We start from the raw sequence: 15,620 nt of genomic DNA on the forward strand, positions 1-15,620 counted from the left end.
GCAACAATTTATACAGTTTTACTTAGAGTTAAATAGAGTAATCTTAAGTGTGAAGTTGTCTTGAGTAAAATCATTAAGTATGTGAAAAATAATGAGGAGATGCTAAACTAAGCTAAGCTAGTGCCATATGGGTTGAGCTCTGTGTTCAGGTCAGTGTTTCTTGCTTTCACAAATAGAATACAATCCAAAAGAACAGGCTCTTTATTGTCACATGACTTTTCATATACACCAACGTAATTTTCTATCTCCTCTTGTGACAATTCTTATCACAACCACACGAAACACCAGTCAGTTGCAAAGTGAGGGGTTGCCTTTCCTAATGTTTTAGTAACTAATTCTTGCCATTAGCATAAGATTATATTAAGCAAAAGACAAATATTGAAATAAAGTAAATCTAAAATCATCCTCATGTTCTTTAACTGTAGATTACAAAGAATTCAAAAGTGCCTGAACTATCAATTGTTAAAGTCCTAAAAAATGCAAAGTTCTATGCAATGAATTATAAATAAATTACTCTTGCCATACCTTCTCATTTTCTTTCTGCAAGTGGTAAAACTGGTCTCTCAGATTATCAAGCTCATCGCCTTTTTCTCTCAGTTTCTTCTCCAAAGCCAAGACATTCAGGTCTGATCTGTCACCTGTCAAAAACAAAAATTTGTGAAGACTATTATTTGAACCAATGCATACAGCACCACTTGTTAAACTTTCTCCAGTAAATACTTTAGGAGTAAAGGAGATCAAGACAGTTTAGCAGGTAGACTGGGGGCTGTACGGGGAGGAAGAGAGGGGGAGAGCGAGGGAGGGGGATAGCGAGGGAGGGGGATAGCGGGGGAGGGAGATAGCGAGGGAGGGGGATAGCGAGGGAAGGGGATAGCGAGGGAAGGGGATAGCGAGGGAGGGGGATGGCGAGGGAGGGGGAGAGCGAGAGGGGGGGAGAGCGAGAGGGGGGGAGAGCGAGAGGGGGGGAGAGCGAGAGGGGGGGAGAGCGAGAGGGGGGGAGAGCGAGAGGGGGGGAGAGCGAGAGGGGGGGGAGAGCGAGAGGGGGGGGGAGGAAGAGAGGTTGGGATAGGCAGCCACTGGTTCAGAGGGAACCAGCTGGTTTGCTGCCTAGGAATGCAGCAGGAAGGGGTGGCAGATGCATTGACTAGGCATGTGTTGTATGGGTTTTGGAGCCAATAGTAAGTGGTACACAATGAAGCTGATGTGGATTTAAGTTAGAAGGGGGTGATAGTACAGAGAAAGGAGAAATTGTTGGGTGCAGGGTGTGGGTATAGAGGGTTAATGGAGATTGAGGCCAGGAGTACTATGGGAGTGAAGGATGTGTTGCAAGAAGAACTCTAATTTGTGTAACTCAGAAAAAGCTGGTGCTGGAGGGGAGGATCCAGTTGGTCCAGGCTACATTACGTAGCAGCCGCTGAAACTGAGCATACTGTGCTCAGCTGCAAATTGTACCACCGAGTGGTCACTTTTGTTCTTGGTCACAGTTTGACAGTAGCCATTCTTTCTGATGGACAGGTGGTTAGTTGACAGATTGACAGACATAAAATGCTGCACAGTGATTGCAGTAGATTTGGTATATGAAATAGCTGCTTTCACAGGTAGTCCTGCCTCTGATGGTGTAAGATAAGCCTGTGACAGGACTAGTGTAGTAAGTGCTGGGTGGGTAGATTGGACAGGTCTTGCACCTGGATCTCCCACAGAGATATGACCCCTGTGGCAAGGAGTTGTGGGTGGAAGTGGCGCAAGGATGGACTAGGATGTTGTGAAGATTGGGTGGGTGGCAGAACACCACATTAGGCATGATGACAGATAATCAAACCCTGGTGAAGGATATGGTTCAGTTGTTATGATCTGGATAATACTGGGTGAAGAGGAGGTCATTCCATTGTGTCTGATTCTTGAGAGTGGTGGAAGGATTAAGGGTGAGTAAGGATAGGGCATAGGAAATATGTTGCAGACTAGGTCTTGGGGGTAGTGCCTGTCTGTGAAGGCCCTCCTGAGACATCACCATACTGCACAAGAGAGTTCTCTCTGCTGCTGGTTTGCCATCCATGAGTGGCCTGTTGTATGGGAGAGACTTTTTAGTGTGGAAAGATTGACAGCTGTCAAAATGCAGGTTCTGTTGGTGGTTAGTGGGATAGAGCAATCAGAATGGTGGAGGTCAATTTCCAGGATGGTGGCATATTGGGCTGAGGAACACCAGGTGAAGCAGATGGGAGAGAAGGTATTGACGTTATAAAGAATGAGAATAAGGTTTCTTGACCCTGAGTCCAGATTATGAATATATCATCAATTAAGCTGAACCAGATAGGAGGCTTGGGGTCTTTACAGGTTAGGTATGTTTCCTCTAGAGCATACACAGCTGCCATCTGGGTGCCCGTAGATGCGATGCAGATTTGTTTATATACCTTCCTCTCAGAGAAGAAGTAGCTGTGTGTCAGGATATAGTTGGCAAGGCATGTGAGAAATGATGTAATAGATCCGGAGTCTGGAAACATAGTGTCTGATTGTGGCAAGGCCATGGGCATGAGGGATGCTGGTGTATAGGGAGGTGGGATCAATAGTGACAAGTAGGGATCCAGGAGGTAATGGGGTGGGGATGCAGAGAGTTGGTGAAGGAAGTAGTTGGTATCTTTGATGTGAGAAGCTAGTCACCACCCTGTGCCAATCTTTTATGGGCCATCTAGATGAAACTATCCTAATTTTCCAGAATTGAAAACCTCTTGGTTGTTTCAGGTTAATTAATGATATATTCATGATATACTGGTTGGAGGTGATGGTCAAGAAGAGCAGAAATCTTTCAGTGGGACCACAAAGCAAGTTACAGTGGGGCTTCACATGTTAAGTTTGGCCTTTGGAGTCATGCTATGAGACATGCCTATTTCATCAGATCATGCAATTGATAAAACAATGCCTATGAAAGGCAGGTTTCTAGGTATGAGTCTCAGTTCAGCACATTCTCAGCTTGTTACAAATTCTTCATCACACAGTAAATCCATAAAAAGAGTCAACAAATTTATCTCTGATAGACATGACTTTACAAAATGAGACTGTACAGTGGTGTCCAAAAGTTAAGAATGAAAGTACCTTTTGCTTGATGTGTCAGTGCCACATAACAAAGTGCAATTAAAGTTGGATAACATGTAGAAAGACAGTATAGTGCAAATGGCAACAGTATGAAATATATACAACAAGATGAACAGAAATGATACTATTATTCAAAGACAATACTTACACTGAAGTCACCGCAATTTATGATGGTAATGTGGACATTACAGAAATTGGGACACAGTTTTTTAAAGGGTGTGTGGTTACCATTGGCAGTAACACCTGCTGTGCAATGTGCTCCCATGCTGGCCACAAGATTGGTAAGGAATTCTTGTGGTAGAGCATTCAATTCCTTCACTGATGTGGTTGACAACTGCTAAGGCATTAATTGGTGTATGTGGATGTGCTGCAATATATCTCCCCAACACATTCCATATTTCCAAATGTGCTCAATGGGATTTAAGTCGAATGGGGGGAGGGGGAGGGGGAGGCACACCATTTGCCAAATATCCTCTCATTCCAAGAACTCCTCCACCTGCACTATTCAATGCAGTGCATTTTCATTCACAAAATGAAGTCAGGGTTGGATGTGCACCTGAAAAGACACAGCGACATGACAAAATTGCCCAGTGAGGGTACCACATTCAAAGATTTACAATGGTGCCAAAAGATAGGGACTGGAGCAGTGAGGAATGGGGTCATATGTTCTTCTCAGATGAGAGCAGATTCTTTGTGCATAGTAATTATGGTTGTTCCCTCCTGTGGTGAGAGGTGGGAACACACAGTACACCCAGGAACATTGTCAAATATGATAATTTTGATGGCCCATGAGTTACAGTGTGGGAGACATAATGTCACATGAGTGTACTGACCTCCAAATCTTTCAACATGGTACAATCATCAGTCATCATTACTGTGACACTATACTCCTTCTCCATTTATGTCTTTTTAGGGATGTAATTGGCAGTGACTTCATTTTTATGGATGACTATGCATGACTGCAATGAATAGCACTAGTGGAGAAGCTCTTCGAATGAGAGGATATTCGTCGACTGGAATGGTCTGCCCTTTCTCTCCAACTTAAATACCATTTAGCATGTGTGGGATGCATTGGGGGGACATATAGCAGAACATGCACTGACAACTATCCAGTAGTTGTCAACTGTGCTCATGGAGGAATGGAACACCCCATGACAAGAACTCCTCACCAACTTCGTGGCCAGCGAGCGATCATGTTACACAGCATACACTGCTGTTCGTGGTTATACACACACTGTTAAAAACCATGTCCCACCTTCTTTTGTAATGTCCAGGTGCTATTATAAATCATGGTGACTGCTGTGTAATCTTTGAATAACAGTGTCACTTCTGTTCATCACAGGGCATATTTCTTTTAGTTGCATTCTGTACTATACTGTAGCAGTTCTTTCTACATACAGTCCAAGTTTCATCGAACTACATTACTTAGCACTGACACATGATGCAAAAGTTCCTTTCATCCTTAAGTTTAGCACACCAACGTATAATCTCATTTTCGGTAAAGGTACATCTATCAGAGATTACTTCATTACACTCTTTAATGGACTTATGCTTCAACGAAAATTTTGTAACAACCTGAAAATTTGCTGAACTGAGAGCCATATGTAGAAACCTGCCTTTCATGGGGGTGGATTATCAGTTGCATGATCTGCTGATCAGAGCATGTCTTACAGTCTGGCTCCAAAGGCCCAACCTACTGTACGGAGTCTGGAATGCATGACAAGGAACTCGATGAAGGTTAAAGGATTGCCAAACCAGAAAATGAAACAGACAGTACGTTATAAATTAGTATTGTATTATTTCACACTTTATTAAACAAAAACATTTCTGAATTGGGTGATTTTGTTTTTATTTGAACTCGTATGAGCAAAACATTCAAGTACAGTCTGGAAACAATGGGCAAGCAAGGTGGCTCTCTCTTCAGAAGTGGAAGTTCTAAAAGGTGTTTGTGTTAATTATCAGGTTATTTATGGAGAAGTAATCATCCAGCTTCCTTGCTCCACTGTTTATGGTCTCTTGGAGCTCATAGTCATTTACATTACTAAGTAACATACTTGTATCATCTGCAAAGAATGTTCCAGTGGTGAACCTGATGTTTAAAGGCAAGACATTTATACATAAAAAGAACAGGAGCAGTTCCATGTTGAACCTGGTGCAATACCTCTATGGTGTTGGAAGAACACTTTGAAGCTTTATAAAAGTCACTTATAGGTTCAAGTCTCAGTTTTGTACAGTTTTAATTTACCACACAATGATGATATGTCTATTAGCACTGTCAATATAATCAACAAGTAAAATCTAGTAAGCTTGCTCGTAACAGGTTATAGCTTTTTAGTAGGCAATAACTTCATTCAAGGAAAGTGGCAGAAATTCTTTTTGAACAGTTAAAAAAAATTGTACAAGTGCAATTAAAACAACTGGTGTTGCAACACTAAAATTACATATTTCCCAGAAAAACTTAAATTTCTTTATTAAAAACATGGAACTCTCTTCCCTAAAGATGTCTTACAATTTAAAGACATATCTTGCAACTCACAAAAGAAGTTGAATCACACTCATTCCTGTGTCTTAGCTGCTGTGTGACCTCACTCACTATGATGCACTTCAGGAATAAGTAATTATGCTGCACATGTGATGTTCCTTCTCGCAAAGTGTATTTAAAAATCAATGTTTTACAATGACAGTGGAAAACATAAGTAGAAATATTTGTCTCTTGTGGAAGTCATTTGGAGTAAATGTAAATGATCAGCTGAAGTGAAGGGAAGGGAAGGATAAATATTCTCACCAACAGTTAAATGCAGATTAAAATATAAATAATAAAGAGTCACTTTACTGTCTGCAGTACAACCATGATAATTTTTCTCCTCTTCTCTTTGCTGATGCACTGATTACTTTTACTGGCCATTATGATTATAGAAATACTGCAATTTTTTGTGCTCAAAAAATTCCATTATAAATCATCATTTGTGATGGTTACTGATTTAGTGTCCCAGTCTCCACATTTTTTCATTGTTTATCACCATTCAAAGCATAATAAATATATGCAATCACTACTCCTTACAAGCAGGTCATACCTGATGCTGCTGTTTTGGAACCACTGCTAAAACTGGGATCACACCTGTGTTCCACTGTCCACCAGGGGGCTTCATTCTGATCATTATTGGCAATCTGAAACACACAAAGCATGTCAGACAGTCAGAGAAAAAGAATGTTCACTGTGTTAGTGTAGCATAAATCTGCTCTAAAAAATCTACTCACCAAGTGCCACCAGAACACGCACATATAAAAGACTGTTGTGATTGGCAAGGGTGAAGGTCTTCCTTCTCATCCCATATTATAAGTCTCCCCTGACTCACAGTTTAGGGTGACTTTCCCACAACCTACCCCTTTTCCTAGATATCTCCAGTCCTTTTCCTTCACCATTCTTCCTTCCCCTTCAACCCTCCTGGCTGAAGAAGGAGCCACTGGCTCCAAAAGCTTGCCAATCACAACGCCTTTTATGTGTATGTGTTCTGCTGCCGCTTGGTGAGTATATTTTTTTATCTATCCAATTAAATAATTTTCTCAATAATTGATTGATTTCATTGTTATAAACATGCTTTAGATAAACAAAAACATAAGAAACTCTCAATAACATTTTAAAAAAGAATGACAAAACAGTTTTGATATCTCAAAACAAATGACACTGGGTGCATTTGCTTCAAGTCAGTATCCACTACTAAGTGTTCTGCCTCCCCCCCCCTCCCCCCCCCCCCAAACTGATACTGAATTGATGTACGTGCCTGGTGCAACAGGATGAAAGTTGGGTTTGTGAAGATTTTTTCTCCCTGTAGAAGATTTTTTTCTAACATGGGGAAGCAGCTATCCCTCACCGAGTACACCTTTGTATTATAATAAATAGAATAGCAACAAGGATTAAGGTAGCAAAGGGACACAGGTCAACAATTAGGACAGATAGTTCTACATTTTTGGGCATACTTATTGATAATAAATTTAACTCACAGAAATATACTGTTCAATCTCTCACACAGTACGTTGATTAAGTTCTGCACTTAACCTTATTACCAGTAAAGGAAACAGGCAAATCAGTATCTTAATATGGTATATATTGTGCTGCTGCTGCTGTGGTCTTCGGTCCCGAGACTGGTTTGATGCAGCTCTCCATGCTACTCTATCCTGTGCAAGCTTCTACATCTCCCAGTACCTACATATATTGTATATTTCCCATAATGGCATTTCACGGAGTAATATTCTAGTGTACCTCATCCCTTGAAGAGATAGCCTTCATCATTACTAGGAGGCACTAAGAATAATATGAGGCTTCACCTTTATTCACTTCCCCAGAAATAGGGCATTTTATCTACACCAATCCTCCCCAAGGTCTGCTTCTACCAGTTTTTCCATTCTTCTGTAAAGACTTTGTGTTAATATTTTCCGACCGTGATAACTGATAGTTCAGTAATTTTCACACCTGTCAGCAGCTACTTTCTTTGGAATTGCAATTATCACATTCTTCTTGAAGTCTTGGGGTATTTTGCCTGTCTCATACATCTTGATACCAGATGGAAGAGATTTGTCATGGCTGGTCTCCCAAGGCTATCAGCAGTTCTGATGGAATACCATCTATTCCCGGGGCTTCGTTTCAACTTAGGTCTTTCTGAGCTCTGCCAAATTCTTCTCACAGTATCTCATTATCATCTTCATCTACATCCACTTGCCATTCTATAATGTTGCCTTCAAGTTTATATCCCTTGTACAGACCCTCTATATACTCCTTTAACATTTCAGCTTTTCCTTCTTTTTCTTAGGCCAGGTTTCCCATCTGAACTCTTGATGTACATACAACTGCTCCTCTTTTCCCCAAAGGCCTCTTTAATTTTTCTGTAGGTAGTATCCATCTTCCCACTAATGAAATACACTTCTAAATCCTTACATTTACCATCTAGCCTTTCCTGCTTAGCCATTTTGCGTTTCCTGTCAGTCTCATCTTTTAAACGTTTGTATTTCCTTTTGCCTGCTTCGCTTACTGCATTTTTATATTTTCTCCTTTCACCAATTAAATTCAATATCTCTTGTCTTTTTACCTACTTGATCCTCCACTGCTTTACTATTTCAACTCTTAAAGCAACCTGTTCATTTTCTACTGTATTTCTTTCCGCTGTTCTAGTCAACTGTTGTCTAATGCTTCCTCTGAAACACTCAGGAACCTCTAGTTCTTTCAGTTTACCCAGGTCCCATCTCCTTATATTTCAACATTTCTCAATTTCTTCAGTTTTAATCTACAGTTAATGCCCAATAAACTGTTGTTGGCGTCAACATCTGCGCCTGGAAATGTTTTACAATTTAAAACCTGGTTTCTAAATCTCTGCCTTACCATTTTGTAATCAATCTGAAACCTTCCAATGTCTCCAGGTCTTTTCCATATATACGACCTTCTTTTATGATTCTTAAACCAAGTGTTAGTGATAATTAAATTATGCTCTGTGCAAAACTCTACCAGGTGGCTTCCTTTTTCATTCCTTTCTCCCAGTCCATATTCACCGATCATTTATACTTCTTATCCTTTCCCAGTATTGAATTCCAGTCCCCCATCACTTTTAAACTTTTATCTCCATTAACTATCTGAATAATTTCTTTTACCTCATCATTCATTTCTTCAAGCTCTTCATCATCTGCGTGACTAGTTGAAATATAAACTTGTATTACTGTGGTGTGTGTGGGCTTGGTGTCTGTCTTGGCTATAATCGTTACTCATGATTGCAAAATTTGTATTCACGTAGTCTGATTATTTGACTGCTACTGTAACTAATTACCAAGAAAACACATAGTGGCTAAGAAAACCACTAATTCTTCAATTTCACAGAAACGGTATGGCTTGAGATCTGACATGTCCAAGTAAGATTTCTTTCTTTTTTTAATTATGCTATCGACTCCGCCTACCTTGAAACAGATTTTGCATGACAATATTTGTCATCAATATATTTGAAAATGAAAGCATAATGGCTAAAAATCTTTTCCACATGTAGTGCTTTTGTGTACCTCCTAATGAAATTCATCAAAATTCATGGGACACACTGTCTAGTCGCATCATATTAACATACATCTATACAGACAAACTGCAGTCTACAGTATACATTGAACTGAATGGCCACCCATAACCAGTGATCCCAAGTACTCCACCTCATCTTCTTTCGTTACATTTTTATGGCAGTAATATAGAGCACAAAGATGCGAGCCAATATAATCTTAGCTGGAATTTTGTCTGTTTAAATTACTTCCATTTATTTGGATTTTCTGATAGGTCTATTGAGTGCTGGTGTGATTCTTAGTTTATCTTTTTGACTACAGTTGACTGTTACAGGAGTTGAAGTGCGCCACGCTTTGAGTGTAGTTGTCTGCTGCAGCAGTTCAGCACTGATGTGCCATGGTGAGGCCGATCACTGTAGAAGTTTTGAGAAATGATCTTGCTTAGTTTTAGCTGTGGTAGAATGGGAGATCCATTTGATTGCAATGTTACTGTCAGATTCTCAACACACTTTATCGTTTGTTCTAATTCAAACAGATCGCATTTCATTCAACAGTCAGTTCAGTGCTGTCACTTTTTGTAAAATTTCACTACAGTGTAGAATCGCACAGCTTGATGTTTCTGTCAATTCTGAATCTTGACACACTTCTGTATGACTGTATTTTTGTTACAGATTGGAGTCAGTAATGTAGTAAATATTTTAAAGAAATACTCCGAACTGGGGCAGTATCCATCCAAAGCCTGGAACAGTAAAAACTCTGAGAAATGGCGAGTATGTACAAAGTCTTCAGTACCCAGCACATGATGAGAAGCGTGATGATGTAGCAGCTGAAGCGTGGTCACCAAGTCTCGCACACAGCAGTAAAGGGATTAAAGAAGACAGAGGTCCCGAGTTCAAGTCTCTGTCTGGCACACAGTCTTCATCTACTGGGAAGTTTTATTCCATTACATTTGTTTAGCTTTTGTTGGCGTTCATCTTTAACCACTTTTCAAGACATCCACTCCGTTCCACTGCTCTTCGAAGTCCTTTGCTATGAGACAGAATTACAAGGTCATCAGCGAACCTGGAAGTTTTTATTTCTTCTCCCTGAAGTTCCTGTTCCAAATTTCTTCTTGATTTGCTTTACTGCTTGCTCAATGTACATATTGTATAATGTGGGGAAAAGGCTTCAAACCTCATCGCACTCCCTTTTCAACCACTGCTATCCTTATGTGCCCTGTGACCCTTATAACACTGTTTTCTGTATAAGTTGTAAATAGCCTTTCAAAATGGTTCAAATGGCTATGAGCACTATGGGACTTAACATCGATGGTCATCAGTCCCCTAGAACTTAGAACTACTTAAACCTAACTAACCTAAGGACAGCACACAACACCCAGCCATCACGAGGCAGAGAAAATCCCTGACCCCGCCGGGAATCGAACCCGGGAACCCGGGCGTGGGAAGCGAGAACGCTACCGCACGACCACGAGATGCGGAAATAGCCTTTCGCTCCCTATATTGTATCGCTCCTATCTTCAGAATTTCAAAGAATGTATTCCAGCCAAGATCATCTAAGAATTTCCCTAAATCTGCAACTATTATAAACACAAGTTTCCTTTTCTTTAATCCACGTTGTAAGTTTAGTCATATGTTAAGTACTAATATCATGTTTTCACATTTCTTCCTGAAGATTTGGTACTGTCAGTTTTTCCATCCATTGCTAAATAATTTGTGCCAGTAGTTGGGCAGCATTACTTATTAAACTGATAGTTTGGTAATATTTACACCTGTCAGCATACGTCTTTAACATTATTTATTACATTCTTCCTGGAGTCTCAGGGTGTTCCGCAGCAAACTGTAATTCCAACAGCCAACATATAAAGGAAACCTGGACTTTTGTGTTTAATGTCCCATCAATGATGATATCATTAGAGGCAGAACACAAGCACCGATAGGTCAAGGGCGGCCATGACCTTGGAAAAAGGAATCATCCTTGCATTTGCATTAACTGATTTAGCAAAAGCATGGAAAACCTATGTTTGGATATAGGATGGTGATGTGAACCATTTTAATTCAGAATATGAGTCCACTGCCTTAAAGAGTCCCCCCCTACCCCACTGCCCCCATTTTCTCTCTTGCTGCAAAACTGTGTGTGCAGATACATGAGATGCAATATATGAGTATTAACAGATTTTGTTACCTCACTGATATGATCTAGAATACAACAATACAGCAACTGGTGTTAGACATTCCACATGACAAGCAATAACTAGACAGTAATTATTTCTGAAATCGATAGCATTCTCTTGCCAAGGAATTCTGATTTGAGGATGACTGCTTGTGATGATCGGAATGAATAATCTGAAAGTACATTTGGGACTGTAACAGAAAATAAAAATCTTTTCAGCCAGACACTGATTTGAACACTGATCCTCCAGATTGTCAGTTCGATTTGTTTTGATGACATCTGAGAGAACTTCAAATTGAAACCAGAGTTTCGCCGACAAAATTTTGGAGATTGTGCAGGGATATTGTTCTGAGTATTTGGCTAGAAGGGAGTCTTGGCCTCCCATCAGAACACAGAGTAATAATACAATTATTATTTTTTCGATTTGTTACCCCAGCTACCTCTGTTTCTTTGAAATTCCTTCAAAACAGTGGAAAACCCGTGCAACAGAAAAGTCACTCAGAACTCCACAGCTCTCAGACAGAAGCAAAATAACTGGCGTGGTTGCTATTGTTGTGGGAACCGTTCACCACAGCATCGTTCTGCCTCTCTTCCATTACTTTACGGCTGCGTGCCATTGGTAATGTGCAACACTGGCGGACAGAACTGAGGAGTACTCAATTCAGCGTTGAGTGCAAAGAGTAAAGCGGCCTCTACCGTTGTCAATGACAAGTACCATGAGTGAATGGAACAAGTTAGGTGCCAAACAAGACACACAGCGCATACTGTCAACAAGTCCAGTGTTGTGCAGATATTTTTAGCACAATACACCTACAGAGATAAATTTGGCAAGAAGTAAAACAAAACGCTATTACTCTCTACGTTGGCAATGATCACTACGGGCCACTTATACCAAAATACTCTGAATATATAACTGAACATCTTTTCGAATTTTTGTTCTCGGCATTCGGATTCGCGCTGTATGTTAAGAACAACAGCGAAAGAGTAACTGTCCATATATTCGCCTCGCGTGATGCTGAAACATTATGAGACATACAAATTCGGGTGGCTTTAATTCGGCTGTCTCACTTTAAAAATCCAGAATTCATTAACTTTCCTAGCTTTTCAACAGATTACAATGACATGGACTGGAGGTAACACAAGAAAAATTTTCCAGTCGAGAGGAGTTGATAAGTAATAAAAAAGTTGCTGGCGTATATCTCAACAGCAAAAAACAAAATAAAAACGTGCGAGCATTTAACGCTAATAGAAGACAAGTAGCGAGGTTTCGCAGTCCTGCTCACTTTGCGTACCTCTGTAATCCATCATCTGAGATCTCCACTCGCGAATCTTTGGGAATGTTGATTACTGAATCAATAATAATATATGAATCTTTCAAAGGAACAGTGTTGTAAGCCAAGATGCCCTATTCGCTTGAAGTGAAATTTACGTCACGACAGCGATTCACGGTTCAACATAACTGACGCTAATACTGTCTTACTGCAACACACTTTCTGTCCGAATCGGAGCGCAGTAGGATGCAACGCTAAAGTACCTGTTATAAAACAACAGACGTATGCAAAATAACTTGCCTTACGCGTACCGCAGTTGTTTAACGGTAGAGAATATTGCGCCAGTGTGGAGTGCCTACAGTTATGGTGACCGTTAAGCGTTTGTGAAGCCGAAACGTTGTCTACCTGCTGATAATGTTTCAAAATATCTGCGTGTTTCTTGGCGCCGTTAATACCGACGAGCTATGTACACTGCATTTAGAGGAAGTAGCTGTGTCTTGAAAGAAGACATATTGGAAGCAATGGAGCGCACAGAAGAGTAACGATTTTTACGTAATGGGGGAAAGGAAAGGGGGGGGGGGCAGGAGGAGAGCACCGCAGATACTGTTTATTCGCCACTAGCGTACGGCAAACAGCCGGGGCGATAGCGCAAAAGCCCGCCATGACGAAACGCCAGCGTAAGCTGCGAAAGAGCAAATATTTAATGAGATAGAGCGCGCAGCGTCTGAATGCGCTTCTTTCACCTGGCCTGGCCCGACAACCGTGCCAGCCCTCCCTCTCCCAGGTTCGGCTAAGACAACATGTTCCTCGTCACACTGGTACAATAGCTCGATATTAGTGGCGCAACAGTGCGCGTCGCGATTTCCCTACTTGTTACGGAAATCCAGTCTACTAGATAAAGCGAAGCAGTACCAGCCGTAATGGGTTTTTAACTTCCTACATTACTGGTTGCAGTTATGTTTCAGTTCAAAGTATTACAGGACCTCGCAGTGCAAGCATGGAAAGTGATGGCGAAAATTGTCTACACAGACATCCGTGACTGCTTGCTGTAAATCTACACCTACATCTGCAGGGTGAACCCGAACTCCACCAACGCAATTGTGCGGGTTGTCAGGTTGTTCAGGGATTTTTTGTCTGTTGTCAGTATTTTGGTATGAGGGACCCGTGGTCTGTGCCTCTCTGAACCGTGAAATTCTTCACCAACGTAGCTCTGTATAACGCTATACTCAGACGAACACTTACGCTAGATTCTTAAACCAAATGTCTGCAAAGATTAAATTAAGCTACGTCCAAAAGTCTACCAGCCGGTTTGCCCTTTCGTGCCGTTCTCCCAGTCCATGTTCTCATATTATTATTCCTTCTCTCCCTTTTCATGCAATGAAATTCCAGTCCTCTATCACAACAAAAATTTTCCTCTCAATTATTTGAAACTCCTTGAAGCTCGTCACACATATAAACTTGTACTACTCCGTTGAGCGTTGCTATGTGATTACCTTGGCTATGATTGTTCAAATGGTTCAAATGGCTCTGAGCACTATGGGACTCAACTGCTGAGGTCATTAGTCCCCTAGAACTTAGAACTAGTTAAACCTAACTAACCTAAGGACACCACACACATCCATGCCCGAGGCAGGATTCGAACCTGCGACCGTAGCGGTCTCGCGGTTCCAGACTGCAGCGCCAGAACCGCGCGGCCACTTCGGCCGGCGGCTATGATTGTGCATTCACTATGTTGTTCATAGCAACTCTCCCGAAACCTAATTTACTTATTCATCATTAGGTCTATTCTTGTGTTGCCTCTATCTGAATCTCTGTTGATAAAGCTGTATTTACTAGACTAGTAGTCCTGTTCTTCCCGCCACCACAATTCACTAATTCCCATCATATCTTTGAACCTGTCCGTTTCGCCTTTTCCCCCTCAGGAGACACCGCCTTAACGAAACACTGTCCGTGTGGGCGAGGGGTTTGTGTGATCCACTGAAGTGGAGGGCTGTACCGGCGGTAGTCTAGCTACTAGCAGGGCCTCCCAAGCCGGACAGGTCTCCGTAGAGGATCCAGACAAAGTGTGTGTCACACTTCGTGGGATCTGCACCACACTCTCTTACCAAATGAAATCGGCTCTCATCTGACCAGACGACGATTTTCCAATCTACGGCCCAGTCGATATGGTCACGAGTCCAGGAGCGGCGCTGCAGGCGATGCCGCGCTGTTAGCAAACGCACTCGCGTCGGTTGCCTGCTGTCATACCCCAGTAAGTCAAATTTCGCCGCACTTTCCTGACGGATACGTTCGTCGTACATTCCACATTGACTTCTGTGGTTATTTCACGCAGTTGTGATTGCCTGTTAGAAATGACAATTCTACGCAAACGCTGCTGCTCTCGGTCGTTAAGTGAAGGCCATCGTCAACTGCGTTGTCCGTAGTGAGAGGTAATGTCTGAAAATTTTTGGTATTCTCTGCACACTCTTAACATTGTGGATCTGAATATCGAATTCCTTAACGACTTTCGAAACAGAATGTCCTAGGCGTCTAGCTCCAACACCATTCAGCGTTCAAAGTCTGTTAATTCCCGTAGTGCGGCCATAATTACGTCGGAAAACTTTGCACATGAATCACTTGAGTGTAAATCATAGCTCCGCCAATGTATTGCCCTTTGATAGCTTGTGTACGCGACACTACCGCCATTTGTACATATGGAAATCGCTATTCTATGACTTCGTCGCCTGTCGTTTCAAACAAAAGTTTTTGACGCCACATTTTCTGAACGATGTGCCTTGCAATGACATACGAGGTGCGGCTAGAAAAAAACCGGACTGATGCTGGAAAAAAACATTTATTTACAATTATTTACAATTTCATGTTATCTCCTTCAATGTACTCTCCTCCTCGGTCTCTACACCGCTCCATACGAATTTTCCACTGTTCATAGCAATGCTGCAGATCATTTTCGGTAAGTCCATACATTACTTCCGTCGCTTTTTCTTTTGCTGCTTCAGCAGTCTCAAATCTAGTTCCTTTCAAAGCTGACTTGACTTTAGGGAAAAGAAAAGAGTCACAGGGGGCCAA

The 15,620-nt window shown here is 41.4% G+C and overlaps 1 protein-coding gene across 2 annotated transcripts in view; it reads right to left on the reverse strand.

Moving 5' to 3' along the window:
• The window catches only part of LOC126236744 (thyroid receptor-interacting protein 11-like), a 462,638-nt gene that overhangs the window by 113,952 nt on the left and 333,066 nt on the right, over nucleotides 1-15,620 (reverse strand). For both annotated transcript variants that reach the window (XM_049946279.1, XM_049946278.1), the window contains exons 4-5: nucleotides 6,162-6,255; nucleotides 526-638 (exon numbers count right to left, since the gene is read on the reverse strand). In XM_049946279.1, the coding sequence (XP_049802236.1) occupies nucleotides 526-638; nucleotides 6,162-6,255 (207 nt within the window). The remainder of the gene's footprint in view (nucleotides 1-525; nucleotides 639-6,161; nucleotides 6,256-15,620) is intronic.

Source organism: Schistocerca nitens, chromosome 2 (genome assembly GCF_023898315.1).
Source record: "Schistocerca nitens isolate TAMUIC-IGC-003100 chromosome 2, iqSchNite1.1, whole genome shotgun sequence".
In the NCBI taxonomy this organism is placed as follows: Eukaryota; Metazoa; Arthropoda; class Insecta; order Orthoptera; family Acrididae; genus Schistocerca; species Schistocerca nitens.